Source organism: Aspergillus nomiae, assembly GCF_001204775.2.
Source record: "Aspergillus nomiae NRRL 13137 chromosome Unknown contig00087, whole genome shotgun sequence".
Lineage (NCBI taxonomy): Eukaryota > Fungi > Ascomycota > Eurotiomycetes > Eurotiales > Aspergillaceae > Aspergillus > Aspergillus nomiae.
In genome coordinates, this window is record NW_015378142.1 from 70366 (window position 1) to 91585 (window position 21220).

Here is a 21220-nt window from a genome sequence, read left to right on the forward strand (position 1 = left end):
TTGACCCTACGCCCTCGGAGCAACGAGCTTTCGAGACCCTTCAAAAGGAGTTCGCCAACCCGAAATTTCTCAGACATCATGACCCCGGTTGTCAACTGTATATCGACCTCGATAGCTCGAAGGAATTCGGCCACGGAGCCATGGTCTACCATTTGAAGGTCTCTTACAAGCACGTTGACATACAGATACCACCCGCAAAAACAGCGGTTGAACCGGTGTTGTTCCTCAGTCACGGTTTGACTCCAGCAGAATACAATTACTGGCCAACCGAACTCGAAGTCTCATGTCTTGTATGGGTGATCAAGAAGATTCGGCATCTTATTGAAGCAGCCCCAGAACACTTGCTTCCTGTTTTGAATAGCTTTAATTCTAGAAGACGCGAAAAAACGCATGGGGTAACCGGAGTACTTACATGACCGGACCGCTTACCGGCTACGTTGTTCAGATTCTATTACATAATTGCTAATTCAACAGTATAGAGGTGCTGTAAGAATATATATCTCAGTAAATCTACTCCTAACTGTGTCAAAAGGCGACGGTACTGAGACCCTGGATCTGATCTGCCAAGGTTATGTCTTATATATACATTTACCGTGAACCCGGTGCCGCAGTGATACCTATCGCCTCTTGTAGGGAAGGCTTGTCCCGAGCCTCCTACGTGCGGCATATATCTAAGGTCACGGTATTGGCCCTCAGCCCCCAGTAGAGTTATAAAGTAGATAGGTAAGATTTAAGTCTAGTATCGCACTCTAGAAATTGGAGCTACCCCTCCCAGGTCCATTCATATATGGCCACTGTGACAGAGTTGCGTTAGAATCTTGCACTAATGGATTCACGACTGTGTTATATAACAAATGAATGAGTTATTTATCTATAGGTATTTATAAATTGGTCAATTTGGGAAGAATGACACGAGTACGGCCCACAAAGGTGGCAAGAGCTGTAGACAATTTTGCATACAATAAATCTGTACGTCTCCTGGGTGGACAGGGTTGATTGCCGATCCTAATTGTCTTAAGAATTAGGGTTCGTCCGGGCGGCTTGCGGTGTTTCCCCAAGTGTCACTGCCCCGCTACAGCCAACGGGTCGGGACCGTCGGGATCGTTACCGTGTTTCGCAACCGTTGCGGGATCAACTTAAACTCATTCTAGTCTACTAGAAGAGACTGCTCCTTCAGGCTGCACACATTCAGTGTGGGCTTGTGTGAGCGTGATGGAGGATTTCTTTTATCTTATCTCATATTATCTCAGTTATACTATACAGTATGTATGTATGTATATTTGTTGATTTTTTGATTTTTTGTAATTACCCTCCCCTCCAAGTGGGCAAATGTTTGGAAGCAAAGATGGAGCACTGAACCAAAGTACTAACGATTAACAACCCCTTATCCTTGTTCTGTGAAAATCAGAACTAAAAAAAGAGAGGCTATGGACACTAGAGAGCAAGTCGATTCTGCCGCTGCTTCTATTGAGGTTTCTATCTGTTTCAATCGGGAATAGCCATGAAAACTCAAACAGCCAGATCCAGCCCATGTATATGTGATCATGGATAACGAGGTCTAATGGGCAGATTAAGCCCACTCAAAATGTGGAACTGTTAGGTTTTTATTCATTTATTTATTTTTGAACAGTTCAATATTTATACGTTATGCTGATCACCACCGCATCCATATCATACATTCATATATTCAACTAAACCATCCGAGCCCGTCATATTTTCCACATCCTGATAAATGATCAAGCACCCTTGGACATGTTATTTGCCTTTTCTCTTCGACATTCACCTTTAGTCATTCTTTCACTTTTTAATTTCTACGTTCTGCTTCTTTCTTCTTGGTTGCGGCTTTCTTTCCAACCACACAGTAGTAGAGACGCCGAGGATGAAGCTGGTTCTTTCAATGATACTGCTGGCTGTAGCATTTCCTGCGCTTGTCTTGGCAAATCTACAGGAAGTAGCAGCTGCAATGCCGCGATGTGGTGTAAGCGCATAGCTTCACATTGGTATGACGAAAAGCTGACTGGGCCAGCTCAATTGCATGATCTCATCTATTGCAGTATCTAATTGTGCAGTTACAGATCAGGCCTGTATATGCACGGATCCTGCTCTCACTGCCAGTATAGAGATATGTGTTGCAGCCAATTGCACCATCCGGGATTCTTTAAGTACGTTAATATCCTTGACCCTCAACATCTCCAGTTAACTGTATGTAGCGACCAAAAATGTCTCAATGACAGCCTGCAGTCGGCCGGTGCGAGATCATACAAAGGTGGTGTCCATAGCGGGCGTGTGGGAGGAATATTGGCCTTTGTAGCATTTGCTCTTCGAATAATGGCAAGGATGAAGTGCTGTGGTGGTGATTTTGGGTGGGACGACTGGACAATGGCAGTGACCATGGTATGGCTCCTCCCAAAACTCAAAAGAGGGGCGCAAGATATCTGACTAGGATACTGCAGCTGCTTGTCATTCCGCTCTCGTCGTTATCTGTCGTTTGTATGTGCACTACGATTGCCCAGTAGGGAGCAATTATACTGACGATGGCTCATAGTGGCTGATACGGGCCTCGGTAAAGATATCTGGACGCTTCCCTTTGATAATATTACCCGTATTCTCAAGGTTCGTAAGACGGGTATCACTACAACATATGGGGTACTGATTTGGGAGTGTTAGATATATTTCTTCGACGAGTGTTTATACCTTAGCATTCTACCATTGACGAAGATTTCGATTCTTTTCTTCTACTTGAGGGTCTTTCCAAAGCGCTCATTCCGGAATGCTGTGTACATTGTGATCGGCCTAAATGTTTGTTACCTGATTGCATTTGTGTTGATTTCTGTATTTCAGTGCCGGCCTCTCGATGGCGCGTGGCTCCACTGGGATGGAGAGCACCAGTATCAGTGCAACAACATCAACGCACAAGGCTGGGCGGCAGCCATCTTCAATATGGCTTTGGACTTGATCGTCATGATAATGCCTCTCCGTGAGCTCTACAACTTACAGCTTTCCCTGCGGAAGAAGCTCTTTGTGATGTGTATGTTCAGCCTTGGTATCTTGTAAGTGTTTGAAATGGAGCTACTATTAATCAGTTTACTCATACGGAGCAGTGTCACACTGGTCAGCATACTACGACTGGAATCGCTCATTCATTTTGCAAATACCAACAACTTGACCTGTAAGTCCACGCTGGCTGGATGAAGGGATGCCAGTGCATAGTTGATTAACCGACCACACAGGGGACTATGTCCAAGTCGGATACTGGAGCACCATTGAGGTCCACGTGGGAATTATTTGTGCCTGTCTACCGGCTATCCGCTCATTACTGACCCGCATCTGCCCCAGCATTTTTGGTGATACGAGGGCTCAGACCAGCACCAATCGGTCCGGGGGCTCTCGGCTCGAAGGCGTGGTGCAAAGCAAGCCCAAGGTGAAAGGAGATGATTCGGACTTCCTTCCCCTTGTAGACATGGACAACTCCAACCACTTTGACTTACAAAGCCGATGATCTTGCCGGATGCAGGACCGCTCATTCAATTACTATTGACCTTCTTCATGAATTTTCTCTATGATCTTGACTTCTTTGTCATTGCATTCCTTACCGAGCATATTCTGCTTTTCTTATCTCTGCACCTTGATATATGTACTTCTTTCTCATCACTTCTCCTTAAGACAATATTAATACATGTGAATCCTAGAGCAACTAAGGTAGACTAGCCCTCGGGTTCAGACTTCCATAACCTAATTTTCAATCTGAGCACGTTAATTATTAAAATTAACGTACAACTAGCAGTGGGCCAGAAAGTCTCGGCCCGGGGGCCCAACTGTTGGGGTCACCGGTAACCGTATCAACTTCAGCAGCCAGATTAGCTTTCGTGCTAGTAGTACTAACTGGACTCGGAAGCTCGGGTGAACTCCGCTCGGCCGTTGAGAAATAGAGGCTAGATTCCATATCTTCCGTAGTTACTTTCCATACCGTGCGCAGGAAGTGGAACCTCCTCAGACATGGCACATTCTGTGGGCTTTGTTTCTTTTACGAGTCATTCGACACCACAATCGGTTTGACCAGGCCCTCTTGTTGTTAATACCTTTACTTTTCTTTCGTTTATGCCTTCCTTTCTCGTTCGTAAAGTAACCAATTTCCCGCTATTTGCTGAAAACACCAGCAGCTAAGACATTGAGGAACAGTCTAACACTTTAGTCACTTCGGGGAATGGCGGGTGACAATTAGGGCTAAGGTTGACAGCACCCTGAAAAAGTAAAGATTTGCCCGGTGGAGCGATACTTGTACCTACTAGTAAGTTTAAGATTGTCGGGCACAACTAGTCGTAAATATTTCCGTACTCCTTTGAGAATAATGATATCCAGTGAGCGTCCTTGTAAAATGCCGCAATTGATCATCACCAACTACACTCCATGGTAAAACACCGGCTTATCTTCCACGATTAGTATGGCCTGTGCTAGAGGAGTCCGCACGCAACTGTCTCAGTTGGGCAGACAACTTCGTGGTCTTTACTCCATCGGTTTGGGGTGGAGGTTCCCCTTTTCTTTTTCTTTTCGTCATTACATCCCCTGTCTTATATCAAATTGGAGAAGTGTTGAATGCCGATTGTGGACGGCATAGTCTGACCCAGACGTTGGATTTCAGCTTACGACCCACATGGCAAATGCATTTATATCTGTAGTCATATATCCCGCTTCTTCAATCTATGACTGACCATATACCCAATCCAGTAATAGGCCAGTGGTGTATATACCAGCTCAGTATTATACCCTTGAAGACGTTTTTAGTCTACCTTTTATAGCCGCTCTGTAGGATATGAGAAGAATACACTGATCGGCTGCTGTCAAGGACGAAGACTGCAAGGGGAAGCGATGATCAAGGTATAATAATCTGTATGACAGTACTGTATATAATTGGGCTGTATGCTCACAATTTTTGACTGTAATGTTTGTAGATTAGTCCTACATGCCATTCCAAGCCACAAAGTGCAATTACGATGTGAGCCTAATTAGACTGGACTAAAATATAGAGAAAAAGCGGAAAATAAAAATCAAACTGGAAAAAAAAAAAGTAACGCTCGTTGTTATCCAGGCTGTCCTTTCATACGGAGCAGAATGCAACGGTGCTAATGACTTAGACCATTCGGTTTGGGCTAATCCGTTAGGTTACGCTGGGCCTTAGTAAATGCCATTAATATAGTTATCAAGGATACTCTGTTCAATAATATGTCGATCACCTAGTATGCCACATGGTAATAAGGCATTCCAAGCATATCTTCAGGAGTTCTTCTCCTGTCACTCATAATAACTGAGCATAAGAATGAAAGATTGCACGACTTGAAAAGCCCTTTCTTTTGAGTCCATATACAGTCAGCTAGAGTACACGCACTCTCTTTGACTATGCTCTTTCTCAGGAGCTTTCTTTTATCTTTGGTCCTTTCCCCCCTTCTAACCTCGTAAGTTGTTTTTTCTTTTCCCTTATGTTCTACGTGGTGGTTCTTTGACCGAGTGCTAAAGCCGTATAAATTAGTGGCCACAAAGCTAATCATCAAGGGCTTCATAACGCTCAAAAGCGATCTGCCAACAGTTCGCATATAGAATCCGACCATGCTACAGAATATGACTATGTAGTTGTCGGTTCGGGCCCAGGAGGTAGCCCATTAGCAGCACGGTTGGCCATTGCAGGCTACAGAGTCCTTCTTATCGACGCTGGGGATGATCAGGGTAATGCAACTATGCAGCAGGTTCCCGCACTGCAGTTGCAGTCGACTGAATATGAGCCAATGCGTTGGGATTATTTCGTCAACCATTACTCTAACTTGACCCGCCAGGAGGAAGATTCAAAGATGACGTACAGAACTCCGCCTGGAGAACTTCATGTTGGTCCCAATCCCCCTGCTAATTCGGAACCACTGGGAATCTTGTATCCTCGAGCCGGTACCTTGGGAGGTTGCTCCGCACACAACGCCATGATGTTAGACTAAGTCCCCCAGCTATTGATATACATGTGTATCATATTTTCTAATAACTCGATAGCACGATTCTTGCCTATGACAGCGACTGGGACAATATTGCGTCTGTTACGGGCGATGAATCTTGGTCAGCCGAGAAGATGCGCGATTATTTCAAACAGCTAGAGCGTAGTCGCTATTTGCCGACCAGCATTGCTGGTCATGGTTTTGATGGCTGGCTCACCACCAGTCTAACACAGCTGAAGCTTGTTCTTGAGGATCAAAAATTGTTGTCCCTGGTTATTGCGGCAGCTACAGCCGCTGGTCAGAATTTACTAGGCAAGATTATCAATACCGTGACCGGCCTTGGTGATATTCTGCTCCGGGACCTCAACAACGACGGTGCGAATCGTGATCAACAAGTTGGTCTGTTTCAGGTGCCTCTTGCTGTGGACATTCCTGAATATAGACGCACAGGTCCCCGTGACTTTTTGATGGACACGGTCAATGCTGTGAATAACAATGGCTCGCGCAAATACCATCTTGATATCCAACTGAACACTCTTGTGACCAATGTACGCTTCGATTTATCTGGTGACAAGCCTAGGGCAACTGGAGTGGACTATATCAAAGGTCAGAGTTTGTACAGAGCGGATCCACGGTCAGAAAGTGCACCTGTGGGTACTCCGGGGTATGTCAATGCGGCCCGCGAAGTCATCTTGTCTGCAGGCACGTTTAATACACCTCAGTTGCTGAAGCTTAGTGGCATTGGACCCAAGGATGAGTTGAACAAATGGAACATCCCAGTGCTTGTTGACCTTCCTGGCGTTGGCACCAACCTCCAGGATCGCTATGAGACCGGCTTGGTTGGGAAGACGCCCACAGATTTTACCCTTACAACCAAGTGCACATTCATGGATAGTCTACCAGACCCTTGTCTTGAACAGTGGCAAAACAATGCCTTGGACAAAGGTACATACACAACTAATGGCATTGCGATTGCCATCATCCAAAAGTCCTCTGCTTCGGATGGAGAGCCGGACCTCCTCATATCCGGAGCCCCTGCCAACTTCCAGGGATATTTCCCAGGATACTCTTATGAAGCTCTGAAAGATTCCCAGCATTGGACTTGGATTGTCTTGAAGTCACAAAGTCGCAATAATGCAGGCACAGTGGAGCTCAGATCTACGGATCCTAGAGACACCCCGATCATTAACTTCAACTCGTTTGATACCGGTGTCACAGGAGACGATGCCGACAGCAAAGATTTACAGGCTGTGTACGAAGCTATGGAGTTTTCGAGGAAGATTTTTGATAGCATTGTGCCCCTAGATGGAAGTTTTGAGGAAGTATGGCCAGGGCCTAATGTCACGACTGAAGCAGAGTTGAAGGAGTTCATCAAGAGAGAAGCATGGGGCCATCATGCTTGCTGCACCAGTCCTATCGGCCCTGACGCCGACAAGAATAGCGTGTTAGATTCGCGATTTAGGGTTCGAGGTGTCGATGGCCTCCGAGTAGTGGATGCGTCGGTTTTCCCTAAGATACCCGGATACTATATCGCGCTGCCCATCTACATGGTCAGCGAAAAGGCAGCTAAGGTTATCATCTCTGACGCAGCCTGAGCTTTTGATGTGTGTTCCTTTTCTTTACAAGCTTTTAGCTGTCCTTTCCTTCTTTTCTTTCTGTGCCCTACTTTGTCCAAGCTATACGTTGTGTTATACGTACCTGGTCGATTTTGCGCTTACTTTTGAAGGGTCTACTCTGCCTAGCGACTAGGCTTAATAGTGAAACCCCCCTATACTTTTATATAATATAGAGACAGAGTGATAATAACATGCAAAATAACCATAAAAGCCATAAATAGTAGTATTTTTCAGTCTTGGAAGCCGTGAGGCTGCCAAGATCGACTCGAAATATCCATGCTCTCGGCCTAAGGCATCAATGGGACATCAGTAGGCTACTACGTCACTTTCCTCCTCGTGCCAGTTGTTATGTGTAAGTTACAACTCATGGTCCCCGCTGGGCGCACTTATCTTACTTCGAATATATTTGGAGGCCACCATCTCAACTTACACGCCAAATCTGCAATTTCTACATTTATAGACCATTACCTAATATAATAGTAATATAAACAATATGCCGAGTAGGCCTACCCAACAAAGCTGCGTTTAGAACGTGTGAGCGCTAATGTTTCAAGTGTGCAGAACAACCTGATTATTGTACATACTGATCCCACCCGACCAAACGATAGTGCTTTTTTTGACTGGGATACAGACAAAGTTCTAGGCTTGTCTCCTAACGCAACCCAAAGAGAAATTCGCAATGCGTATAAAAGGTGAACATCGGCAGCTGCTCATGTCTTGACGTTCGGTGTGGTTGACCCATCCAGGGAGTCTTTAAAATCACATCCTGACCGTGTACCTGCCGACTCTCCTGAACGGCCTGCCCGAACGCGCAAATTTCAGGAAATCAACGATGCCTATTATACCCTTTCAGACGAGTCACGTCGGAGAGAGTACGACGCAACAAGGCCGGTGGAAGCAGAGACTGAGGATGAAGTACCCCTAGGTGGCACCGGGGGATTTTCATGGTCTTCATTCGGGTTTGGCACGAGCGATCGTGAACAACGCGCCTCTGAGCAGTTTGGTTCGGTGTTTGAAGAGATGCTACGCGAGGAGGGCCTTGCTAGTGATGATACTGACGCTGATGGCCGTCGGCGGACCAGGCCGACATCTCGCTTCTGGTCTATTGTTGGTGGAATAAGTGGTGGTGCACTTGGGTTCATTGTCGCCAATGCTGCTGGTGCTTTCGCCGGTGCAGTTGCGGGAAATCGGCTCGGCGCTGTTCGTGACGCGAAGGGCAAAAGCGTTTATGAGGTCTTCCTAGATCTTCCGCAAGGTGACCGTGCTAGATTATTGAGCGAATTGGCAGCCAAAGTTTTTCAGTCCACAGTAGGGCGATAACTGCATATTGGGCTATCGTTTTGATCAATGTTTATCATTTTTCTTTATTTTTCAGCATGTGACCGGTGGGAAGGCTTTCCGAGGCCAGAGACTTTAACGCTCAATGAATGTATAATTAAATGATAGTTCTGTATTTTTCATTACATCGTTGACCGCTAGAGTCGAACTCTAGAAGTTGTTCGTCTTTTTTGTGTCTGACATTGAATTACCACAAACACCATACTACTAGTATCATACGTCATCCTTATCGGTACATATCTTCCCCAAGCTCTGGTTGTTATCGATAAGCATGGACCTACGCCGACCTGCAGGATAGTTACTCCAGATACTACATACTAATTATGTATAATATCCAGAATAGTACTGTATCGTGGTAGTAGTTGACCGCCTTCATTCGTTACAGCAATGCCTGGTACTGTCAGTACCTAAACTCCCCAAAGAGGTAAGTTATTGTTGGTATCTACCTGGTACCTAGGTACGCCCCTCCTCTTGCCGCATGCGGTCAGGACTCGTTCTTCATGGCTATAGATTCAGCTTGTTGTCTCAGTTTCTACAAATGTCGGATTGACTTTCGTTCTCTCTAGGAATTGCCATCTTGTCTACATATCTCAACCTTCTGCATTCTCCTATCTCTTCGGCACAGCGTCATGGCAGCGGAAGCCGTAGGTGTGTATCCGGCTCTGGAGGACCGTCCGGTAAAGGACACGATCTGTCTTTTCGATGTCGACGGTACATTGACTCCTGCGAGAAGAGTAGGTTGGAAATCCGATCATGTGTCTCACTATCTTGGCACCTTATCTCAAGGATTCTTGGTTGAAGCCCTACTAACCCGTTCATGGAAACCGCAGACTATCTCTCCCGAAATGCTCCAGCTCCTCTCTCAATTGCGTCATAAGTGTGCTATTGGAACTGTTAGTCCCCGTTGTTCTCGTAAAGCAGCCCGCAGCCTCACACCGCACAGGTTGGTGGCTCTGATCTTGCCAAGCAGCAAGAGCAACTAGGCACATCCTCAACAAAAGTTTCCTCACTTTTCGATTTTTGCTTCGCCGAAAATGGATTGACTGCAATCCGCTTGGGCAGGTTCCTCGCCAGCAACAGCTTTATCGCCTGGATTGGGGAAGAGAAATACCAGAAGTTGGCTAATTTCTGCCTCAAATACATCGCGGATCTGCAGCTTCCAAGGAAGCGTGGTACGTTCATCGAGTTCCGCAATGGAATGATTAATATCAGTCCCGTTGGCCGCAATGCCAGTGTTGACGAGAGGAATGAATTCGAAGCGTACGTATCGAAACTCACTCCTGATCTGAATTACTATGGTTGGCTTACAACGGCAATAGCTATGACAAAAAGCACAACATCAGAAAGGACTTTGTAGAAGCCCTCAAGACGGAATTTCCTGATTACGGTCTTAGGTAAGTCATAGATGCAACTGTTTCGGCCTCATGCAATCAACCATACAATGTTAATAATAGTCTTTGTAGTTACTCGATTGGTGGCCAGATCTCATTTGACGTTTTCCCAACCGGCTGGGACAAGACCTACTGCCTGCGCCATATCGAAGCCGAGAAAGATCTCTCAGGCACTGAGTACAAGACCATTCATTTCTTCGGAGACAAGTCTTTCCCTGGCGGTAATGATTATGAGATATATAGCGATTCTAGGACAGTTGGGCATGCGGTCAAGGATCCTGAAGATACCATGAAGCAGCTGAAAGAAATATTCCAGCTGTAGCCTAGGTACTATTCAGCAATGATTATATCTTTTAATTTATTTAGCTCAAATAGGATTGATATTTATTATGCCGCTACACGCAGACTTGATTATGGTGTGAGGATGTCAGGTATGTCTTATAGCGAATTACCTACTTGAAGAAATATACATGGTTCAGTTGTTCCAAGACCGCGACGTACTCTGAATCATTCTTTCTCGGCCAACCTCCCATCATCCAGGTTTGCCCTTGCGTGTTGCAGATGGAATATTGAGCGTTCGAGGCCATGAATAACTCCCCTTTGAATTAACTTTTTGAGCAGAAGTTACCGAAAAGGTCTTGCTTATTTTTAACGAGAATAGTACGGACCAAACCTGGTTATTTCAATGCATAATTAATAGATACCAGTGATGGATAAGAGCTCCTGTAGATGTAGAACTAGGAAAAGCGTAGGGCCTCTGGAATACCACGCACTACTTCTATCTCTATCGTGCTTAATTTACACTTGCTTTTTTATACTCTCCAACCGAGTACCTTTTTGTGACAATATTGGTTATGGTGGCCGTGATACAATGCTTTGACAGAATTTAGTTTAGTTTCTTTTTGAAATGTTTCCTAGTATTCTTTGTTCCTGCTTTGTATCGGAACTTGTCCGGAGCCGGGAAAGTCCCCGGTTTTCCGACTCGGGGAAGTCGAGACCACGGGCATTGAATTTGCCATGCTTCTCTTCCTTAGCCTTGCGTCCCGGATCATCGAATGAGAGTACGAGAACCCCTAGTTAGTCATCCGGATCGCAGGAGCTCCTCCTCGTCATTTGAATCAAACACATTCATCTTTGGAAGCCCCTCCTACAAACTACTTGCGCCTGGCTCGAATAAAACACTACTATTATACCACACAAGGAAATGGCACCACAAAAATCCGTCACCGAGGTGCCGCGGTCCATACTCCCTCGCTTGACATGGAACGGCTCCTCTGCTCGGACTACTCTTCCTCCCCAGAGCAACATTCTATCAGCAAGGCAGCAACAGAAAACGCTACGCATACATAGCCGGAACTCTGCTGGGCGACGACTGCATACTTTGACATTTTCTCCTCACTCTTCTACATCCGTCTCCGCAATAGTCGGAGAGCCGACCTTATCATCGATATCTAGACGATTACCAAGTTCAACGAGCCCATCAATCAGTCGACCAGCGCCCACTGGTAATCCTATCCGATATAATGGTGTTTACGTCGCTGCATTCAAACCAGCTCGGCGCGCTTTCCATGCCTCCGCCCCCCAACAAAGAGACCACCATTTCGATACGTTAAAGTTCGTTCAGCGGTTGAAAGAGGAAGGTTTCAGCGAGGAACAGGCTGTCGCGATGATGCGAGTCCTGAATGATGTTATCCAAGAGTCTATTCAGAATCTAACCCGGACAATGGTCCTCAGAGAAGGTGAGTGGTACCTCAATTCTTCAGCGGAAGTTTGTCAAATAGCATCAAGGCATAAACTACTGCGCATTCAGCGTAGCACCTCCTGGATTCTTGAGCTAATGAGTTTTTCCACAGACACCGAAAGATCGACGTATACTCAGAAAGTCGATTTCGCCAAACTCCGCTCCGAACTACTCAACGCAGATTCAACCGAAGCGCAACTAACACGTTCGTCGCATGAGAAGATTGCTGCAGATCTAGCTAAGCTCAATTCACGACTTCGGGATGAGATTGGGCGCACACAGGCATCCGTTCGTCTGGATCTGAACCTTGAAAAAGGTCGTATTCGAGAAGAAGCAAATAGCCAAGAAATGCGAATAAAAGAGACGGAAACTCGAATAGAGCAAGAGGTGGCGGGTTTGAGAGAACGCGTAGAGGCCGTGAAGTTCTCTACACTACAGTGGCTGATGTACGTACCCTTGAATCCTGGGAACCTGCTCTCCGTTGTACTAATATATGTTTTCCAGGGGTGTTTGCACCGGTACCGCCGCTTTGATTCTCGGTGCCTGGCGTCTCTTTATGTGAGTTGGAGACTTGTTTAAGAATAGGATGGAGGGAGAAAATAATAATAATTTATTGGCGTGCTTTTTTGGTTGGGCGAGGACTCAGGAACTCCACATATTGTATATAGAACTGCCTTCCCCTCTGATCCTTACACAGGACCATAGGACCATGTACTCCGTCCCATTTCCTTTGTTTCAATAAGCGACAGCCCGGGTTCATTTTATCATTATTTTGACATCGAGATCTTCTCTCTAGAGCAGAAAAGACGGAACGGATCTTTGCTCCAAGAACACGTTTCTCAGTAATTGGAGCCCCGTGGGAGAGTACAGAACGAGAAACGGACGAGCCATCTATTCAACGCAGCAGCTACTTCAACAGTGCATCTTGATATTATCAAACTACCAAAAGTATCGAAGAGCGCGATTACATGCCGACTTGGAAGCTGGCGCTGCTACGCATATTACACATGCTTCAAATAATTAGGGCAGATGTTTTAAGGGTGAGACTTTTCCCCAAGGTTTCCATGCACACGCTGCTCTTACCAATTTGCGTTTGAATCTAGTAACGGAATCAAAATCGGGCCCGCTTATCCTCGAGAAAGGATTAAATATGGTTCAATGTGCAAGTTAGTATGACGCGTCAGTTAGTCATGTCATCAACATGAACATCGCCAAATCTAGTTCAAATTGCACGGACAGCATTGCTCTATCTTCCGCCTATGGTTGTGCCCTGCCCCTGCAGATAGTAGTATGGGACTAGACTGGGGTGGCTTGTCGGACTCCGACAAAACGCCCGTTGTTGAGATTATAAATCTGACTCCAGCTAATACGCACTACGGCCTGATTCTACGCTAATATATGCACAATGGAGCCATACTACTAGTACTAGTCCCTAACTGGTCACTTCTTATATTGTGACTTGCCCCCTCGACCCATAATAGAGGTCCTGTTCTTTCACTTGCTCTGCCTTCAAGTGGTACTCTGGTAATTTATAATGTTCAACGACACCATTATATTGTGCCTGACTTGACAGTTCACAGCAAATTAAAAGACAAGGGAGCTTCTCCGGTGATAGGCATCAATTGCAAACCGGCCTTCTCATGTGAAACGGTTCGTGGTGTCTTGAAACTGGGTTGAACCCAAGAATCGCCTATCCAGACCTGCTTCAATACGACTGACTCAGAAGCAGTTACGTCGTGGCTATGTTTCTTCGCACAGTTTTATGGCTTTGTTTTCTCTTAGCTGCTCCTTCTAAGGGCACGTTAGATGTATTTCAAGTTTATCAGCCTGTTCCATACGGGGGAGAGGACAGCTCGCATTGTAACCAAAATGTACTGCTCATGGAGCATGTATTTGCCTCGAGCTATGGCCACCCGTTTATAGGTAATCAGAGCCTCGAGCGCAGCCATTTTAACAGTATATTGATTTCATCTTTATAGGATACTACAGTCCACCCAAATGTGAATTCGACACAGTTAAGATTAATCTCACGGTTACCTCCCAAGGCCGCCAATTTGATCGATTAGCACTTCTGTTTCTCGGAGATACGGAGGTATTCCGTACTTCGACAGCAGAACCTACGGCCGATGGAATTGTCTGGACCTATATAAAGGATATGTCGCAATATAACGCACTATGGCAGACACGACAAAAGCTGATTTTCGACCTTGGAAACGTTATAAATGATAAATATACCGGCCCTTTCAGTGTGACTCTGACAGCATATTTCTCCCGTGAGGGTCATGTCAGGACCGCAGACGTAATTCTCCCAATATCGAACAAGAAGTCAGCCTCCAACTCGTCAAGTGCCTTTACTGTTCCTGGAGATAATACAAAGACACTGTACCAGTTTCCTCCTAATACTTCGCGTGCAGTTGTGTCCATTTCCGCCTGTGGTCAGTCTACTGAGGAGTTCTGGTGGTCCAATGTCTTTTCGTACGATACGGAGACTTTCAATGCCACAATGGGCGAACTTTATGGTTATTCCCCCTTTCGCGAAGTCCAGCTCTATGTTGATGACATCCTTGCTGGTATTGTATGGCCATTTCCTATAATCTTTACCGGTGGGGTTGCTCCAGGCTTTTGGCGTCCGATTGTTGGAATAGACGCCTTTGACCTGCGACAACCTGAAATCGATATTTCGCCCTTCCTCCCCATTCTCAAAGACGGACAGCCTCATTCATTTGAGATTAAAATTGTCGGCTTGGATGTTTCACGAAATGGGACCGTCACGCTCTCTAACAGCGTCGGCTCATATTGGGTTGTAACTGGGAATATCTTCCTATATCTGAGTGATTCTGCCTTGGGTAGTGCTAGCTCCGCAACAGAGAAGCCTAACGTCGATGCACCTACTCCACGGTTCAGAGCTACGCGGAGCCTTGTCAAGAATCAGACTGGAGGAAATGACTCCCTGACCTACTCTGTTCTTGCTGAAAGGACCCTTTCAATAAGATCATCCGAATTTCTATGGAGCCAAAACCTCACGTATTCCAATTTTGGCCTGTTTAACCAGCAAGGCATGAGCCAATCGACTAATCAACATACAGCTGGGGGGTCTACTATCATGGCCTTCGGAGCTAACCAAACATCAAATGAGGTCCTTTTCGAATATCCCTTGTCTGTGAATCAAACGTACCGCTCTACCGATGCTGGGCTTTCTATCCACGCTTGGATGAGTAGGGGTCTCGACATCGAAACAACAGGGGGAACCGGCATTTCTACTTATACTCTCATCTCGGGACCATCACGCTTGCATACTCAACAATGGGGCGAAGCATTCTATCAACCCACGGATAACAGCTCTATATCTTTCGGTGATACAACTGATGTCTTTGAGAGCAGCAATATCCTCGGTCACTACAAAAGGTCAGTCCGAGCAGTGAACGGGAGTATTGTGTCCGATACAGATGATACAGATGACCAGTCACCTATCTTGAATTTCCAGAGCGATCATGGCTCTCTCTTGAAATGATGAATTTATGCTATATCTGGGTCGTCTCTAAGTTAAGTTGGAAGCTTCAAGTGCTATATACCTTAGCCGCCAGTTACTGTAGTTTTCACAAGCCATCTCATTAAAGTACCTAGAGAATTGAACCCATCGGTCCGGTAGAAGCCTTGTCGCGGTCATGCATACAGAAGTTGAAGGGTGTTGAAGGTAGATGATCGGACTTGCTAATAATATTCCAATATCCGGTGTCTGTTCAATTCATGAAGTCAGATGGCGCAATCGAATGAGCTTAAGCTTCGTATTGTGGAGGCAGCGTACTAGTAGTAGGATGATGAGCCCTCTTGTTATCCCCATTAGTGACTCTCTAGCATGCAGCATGCTGTGCTCTACTATAGTATCGTCCCACAATATTGACATCTTACACATCGATCCATGGGCCAGAGGTGGATAGCACCCGTTCTGCTTGGTCTTCTTATGCTGTGGCCAATCGGAGCTCGTTCGACACCATTGAATGGATAGTACTAGTACTACTACTGGTACTAGTACGTACTCCGAGCCCGTATGGAGTACTTGCGGAGTTTGTATCGGTACATACGTTATCAGCACGTGATATATTTTGATAAGATAGTAGATTCCACATGGGACTCCGCCACGACTCCTTCGTAGATTACTGCCTTGTAGTCGTCTAGCATCAGAATTGGGTAGAGTTACGAGAGGGCGAAGTATGACTGTGGCGGAGGAGAGAGTTTATTGCCCAGGTAATAACATCCGTTACCTTAGTTTTTGTAGGAAACAATGCCTAATTGTTTGCCAACATCTCCAGGCCCAGTGCCAGATATATTGATAACAGCTCTTGCGCGGAGGTCCTCGGAAAGCTTTGACAGCGATACACCCCCGAACAAGCGTCGCAAGTTGGCCCCAGGTGTCCAGACCCTCGGAGAGCTCAATGGACTTTCGGATACTCGAATGCCTCGAGGTTACATTCCCTTGGCGCGCTTTCACTTGTACTTGGTATGTCATCAAGCTAATGCCTGATGGGCTTAGCTCGAATGATTCACTGACGTTAATTAGGATTTCGCGTCCTCAAGCCCGATTCAAGATGACCCAGATATATCTTCTGATAGATTCTCCCTGTTACCAATCCTTATTTCAGTCACAAAAGATGTTCGTGCCGGCGCGACTACGCCTGACTGGTTCAAGCTAAAGCTAGCAACGACGGTAGACCGAGAAACTGTCTTTGAATATGAATCGCATGGCCCACCGTTGCTCGCATTTAGCAAGGATCTGGAGCTCGCTGGTAGTCTTGTTTGTGTCGATCGCCTTCCTAGAAAGATTCCCATCGTGTGCTATCAGTCCACGTTATACCCTGTTCCCGAAAGAAAAAGATCCTTCTGCCTTGAAACGGTTATCTTATGGAAGGATTCTTTGGATATTCTAGGTAACAATCAACTGGTCGATGGAGCACGAGAAGTATTTTCTAGATATGTATTCCAGGAGCAAGAGGACCTTGCTTCTCGGCAGGAGCGGCACGGTCGGAGACAGCTTGGGTGGTGCCCCCGCGACTTTTATGATAACGTATACGTCCCTCCAGATACACCTGAATCATCAGCGGAGGTCAAATGCAGTTTGATCAAATGTCAGCTGTTCCCATTCCAAAGGAGAGCCGTGAGGTGGCTATTGCAAAGGGAAGGCGTGGATCTTCAGGCTGACGGGCAAGTGGTTCCTGTCAGTGAAAAGTTGAAAGGAGGCTTGCCCACTTCATTTCGGGAATTCACTGATGCAGATGGACGAGTTTGCTTCGCCAGCCAACTGTTCATGATTGTCACCACTGACCTTGCGGAATGGTTTGATGGGAGCAACCATCTCAGAGGTGGAATCCTCGCCGAAGAAATGGGACTTGGGAAGACTGTTGAAATGATCAGTTTAATATGTCTTAATCGCCAGCTTCTAGCCCCTGAAGAAACCTTCCCAGGCCACCGTCATGACAGCTTGAGGCCGTCAGGTGCAACCTTAATAATAACACCCCCCGCAATTCTTGAACAGTGGGAACAGGAAATCAAAGTGCATGCACCTGGACTCAGTGTCCTCCACTATACTGGTATCCAGCGTCACCAGTCATTGTCCGATGAAGAATTGGTTGAGTTGCTCGCAGACCAAGATGTTGTACTTACTACTTATAATGTTCTTGCGCGAGAAGTTCACTATTCCGGTGATGGACCGCAGAGGAATCTGCGGCATAAGAAAAGATATGAACCAAGAAGAACACCGTTGGTCCGGATTTCTTGGTGGCGAGTGTGTATCGATGAAGCTCAGATGATCGAAAGTGGTGTCAGCAATGCGGCAAGGGTTGCCCGTCTAATTCCTCGTCAAAATGCCTGGGCTGTGACAGGGACGCCGCTCCGAAAAGATATATCCGACCTCCTCGGCCTTCTGCTGTTCCTCCGCTACGAGCCATTTTGCGGTGCTATCTGGAATAGGTTGTGCGGGAATTTTAGGCCTGAATTGACGAAAATTGTTCGTATGATTGCCCTCCGACATAGTAAGGATCATGTTCGTACTGAACTGCACATCCCTTCTCAGAAGAGAATCGTCATCACGGTCCCTTTTACGGCGGTTGAGGAACAACGCTATGGACAGCTGTTTGAAGAAATGTGTGAAGCATGTGGCCTCGATTCATCTGGCACTCCCTTGAATGAGGATTGGGACCCTGATGACCCCTCCATAATCGAAAGAATGCGAAGCTGGTTAATCAAACTTCGTCGAACTTGCCTACACCCTGCTGGAAAGCTTCGTCGTGGGCTAGGCACTGGCACTGGACCGCTGCGGTCCGTGGCTGAAGTTCTCGAGGTCATGATTGATCAGAATGACGCACTTATACATGCAGAGGAGCGCTCTTTGCTTCTTTCACAATTGCGCCGGGGGCAGTTACTGGAGAATGCGAAGCACCGGCAGCAAGCACTTGATCTCTGGACAAAGTCATTAGAGCGGGCTAATGCAATTGTCAGGGAATGTCGGGATCGGTTGCACTTGGAGCGGATGGAGCGCCGGATGAGTGCGGATCGAGACGTGGTGTCTGCTGACACAACAAGCGAGGATGAAAATGAAGAAGCGGCTAAGAATACTCGAGTAGGGGCGCGTCAGAGGCTGCGTGCTGCTCTTGAGGTTCAACATATATGTGTCTTTTTTACCGGGAATGCTTATTTCCAGATCAAAACAGACCCCAAACTCACTAAGCCCGACTCCGAAGAGTTTAGAACCCTCGGGAAACGCGAATTTGAGGCGTACGAGTCTGCGAAGTCGATTCGAAAGGAGATGCTGGCTGAGATCTCGCGGAAAGTTGGCCACTTCATGAAAACAATCAGGGAAAGAGCACAAAAGAATCAGTTTGTGAATATCCCTCAAATGAAGCCTCGGTTATGGGGCAAGGGGCTTGAATCCCGCCGCGTACTTGATAAACTTGAGAATTTCTGTGATACTATGAACAATCATGCTGTCAAGTACGATGAATGGCGTCAGACAATGATCAAGTTTCTTTCCCAGTCGCTCATTGACCAAGAGGATGATTCAGAGCTGGAAGGCGACGAATATGAAAAGTCTACGAAGCATCAAGATGAGATGTATGTCTACATGGAGGCCTTGCGTGCAATGTTCGCTGATCGCCATGATGCTTTGACTGGACAGAAAAATGTCCTCATTGCCCATGAAGTCAAGAGTGGAATTGTCCAAGCGCAGAAGGGAGAAGGACCTTCACCCACTCTCTTTCTACAGATGATGAACATTCGTAGTAGTATCAAGCCCGACCCACAGCTGGGCTCACTTCGCGGCATCATTAGTGAGCTTCGGAGTCTTGCGACCTCTCTCGAGTGGCAAACGAGCGGGGGAAACACTCGCGCCCGCGCTGAACTCGAACTTGTAACCTTGGTTCTTCAAAACGCGAGTCAGATGGCCTCTGAGCAAGCTAAAGTTGCAGCAAACATGGAGAAGGAGGTGGAGATGTTTCGAGATACTATGAACAATCGACTTGAATACTATCGTCAGCTTCAACAAATATCCGATACAGTGGCTCCATACGATGAAGAAAGCGCCGGTAAACCCTTAGATGAGGCGCTTTTTTCTGCAAAGCTCAAGCAGGAGGAGACAATAGACGAGAAAATTTCTGCATTGAGAGCAAAGCATCGTTACTTAATCCACCTCCGAGACGAATCAGGTTCAGACGACTCGTCGAAGATATGTGTCATTTGCCAATCCAGCTTCGAAGTTGGTGAGTATGGTACTATAATTGTAGATATGTTATAAGACTTGCTGACACATATCTAGGTGTTCTAACAGTATGTGGTCACAAGTATTGCAAAGATTGCTTGCGCATGTGGTGGCATCAACATCGAACTTGCCCAACATGCAAAAAACGTCTGAAAGCTAATGACTTCTATCAAATCACTTACAAACCGCAGGAGTTGCTTGTGCAAGAGGAGAAGCCGCCAACTAAAGTTGAGCCTGAACGTCGAACGAAGAACTCAATATATGCTGATATAAGCTCCGGTACTCTCAGAGAAATTAAAACCGTCGATTTAGACGGTTCATTTGGCACGAAGATCGATACACTGGCACGTCATATATTATGGCTGCGCCACCATGATCCTGGTGCGAAGTCAGTGATATTCTCACAATATAAGGACTTTCTAGGGGTTCTAGCCATTGCTTTCCACAGATTTAAAATCGGCTTCAGCAGTGTTGACAGCAAAGACGGGATATCAAAGTTCAAGAGTGACCCATCGGTAAGCCTCTTAGCCCCGTTCCTCCCCTGTAGCTTGTGGAATTGTCGTACTCAACTGTATCCCTACTAGGTTGAATGTTTTTTCCTGCACGCGAGGCCCATTCATCAGGGCTAAATTTAGTGAACGCGACCCATGTTTTCCTTTGCGAGCCGCTTATCAACACTGCAATAGAGCTCCAGGCTATCGCTCGTGTACACCGTATTGGCCAGCACCGACCAACCACCGTTTGGATGTATCTAGTTTCTGAAACCGTCGAGGAATCGATCTACGAACTTTCCGTATCACGTCGCCTAGCTCATATAAAACAAAAGGATAAGGCGGAGCCATTATCTGAATATGTCGAAAATGGAAGAGCTGTGACACATAATATCACAGAGGCGGCTATAGACTCTGCAAACTCCTTAGAAATCCGAGATGCAGCTCTGTCGAATTTAATGGCTGGAGGGGCATTTGGCGGTGAACTCGTTAGAAAGGACGACTTATGGCGGTGCCTTTTTGGCAACCCAACAAAGAAGGAAGCCAATAATTTCCAGACAAGTGCCGACGGAGAGGTAGCAAGGTTCCTAAGAGGTGAGGCTGCAGAGCAGCGGAGAAGAGCTGGAGCCGGTTCTTAATTATTGTTAGGGTCGATATACACTGAATTAGTATACTTGAGTTCGAAACTATATAAAGTGGAAAACCTAATATCATCAATAGTTTAGTTAGTCCGAGGGCAGGCCAGCGGTCCTTCGGACCACTGCCTAAGACGTGCAGAGCCCAATATTTAAATAAGCTGAAATGTACTACCTATAGTTTAAGCAACTTAATCAATTTAATCAAAATTTTATTCAATTTATTTAAACAGCTTATGCTAGGGTCCAGGGATCCTAGTAGTTTAGTATAGAATACATGAGGATGGTC

General features: G+C 46.2%; 5 protein-coding genes across 5 annotated transcripts; all 5 read left to right on the forward strand.

The window, feature by feature from the left end:
• Nucleotides 1-2328: 2328 nt before the first annotated feature.
• Nucleotides 2329-3499, forward strand: ANOM_003570 (uncharacterized protein; the record flags this gene model as incomplete). The annotated part of the gene is made up of 6 exons (XM_015548827.1): nt 2329-2394; nt 2454-2490; nt 2546-2613; nt 2668-3050; nt 3102-3169; nt 3231-3499. 6 exons carry the CDS (start codon nt 2329-2331, stop codon nt 3497-3499), a joined length of 891 nt encoding a protein of 296 aa, XP_015408176.1.
• A 1895-nt stretch (nt 3500-5394) lies between these two features.
• ANOM_003571 (GMC family oxidoreductase) lies at nt 5395-7567 on the forward strand (the record flags this gene model as incomplete). Its single annotated transcript, XM_015548828.1, has 3 exons — nt 5395-5450; nt 5525-5968; nt 6031-7567. The coding sequence occupies 3 exons, from the start codon at nt 5395-5397 to the stop codon at nt 7565-7567; spliced, it is 2037 nt and encodes a 678-aa protein (XP_015408177.1).
• Nucleotides 7568-8081: 514 nt separating this feature from the next.
• ANOM_003572 (putative DnaJ chaperone (Caj1)) lies at nt 8082-8908 on the forward strand (the record flags this gene model as incomplete). Its single annotated transcript, XM_015548829.1, has 4 exons — nt 8082-8088; nt 8150-8164; nt 8220-8280; nt 8335-8908. 4 exons carry the CDS (start codon nt 8082-8084, stop codon nt 8906-8908), a joined length of 657 nt encoding a protein of 218 aa, XP_015408174.1.
• Nucleotides 8909-9555: 647 nt separating this feature from the next.
• sec53 (phosphomannomutase SEC53) lies at nt 9556-10639 on the forward strand (the record flags this gene model as incomplete). The annotated part of the gene is made up of 5 exons (XM_015548830.1): nt 9556-9660; nt 9757-9819; nt 9870-10186; nt 10246-10320; nt 10390-10639. The coding sequence occupies 5 exons, from the start codon at nt 9556-9558 to the stop codon at nt 10637-10639; spliced, it is 810 nt and encodes a 269-aa protein (XP_015408175.1).
• An 882-nt stretch (nt 10640-11521) lies between these two features.
• Nucleotides 11522-20934, forward strand: ANOM_003574 (uncharacterized protein; the record flags this gene model as incomplete). The annotated part of the gene is made up of 11 exons (XM_015548831.1): nt 11522-12056; nt 12171-12504; nt 12563-12616; nt 13788-13981; nt 14038-15463; nt 16409-16556; nt 16617-19806; nt 19863-19873; nt 19997-20193; nt 20254-20320; nt 20500-20934. 11 exons carry the CDS (start codon nt 11522-11524, stop codon nt 20932-20934), a joined length of 6591 nt encoding a protein of 2196 aa, XP_015408178.1.
• Nucleotides 20935-21220: the final 286 nt, after the last annotated feature.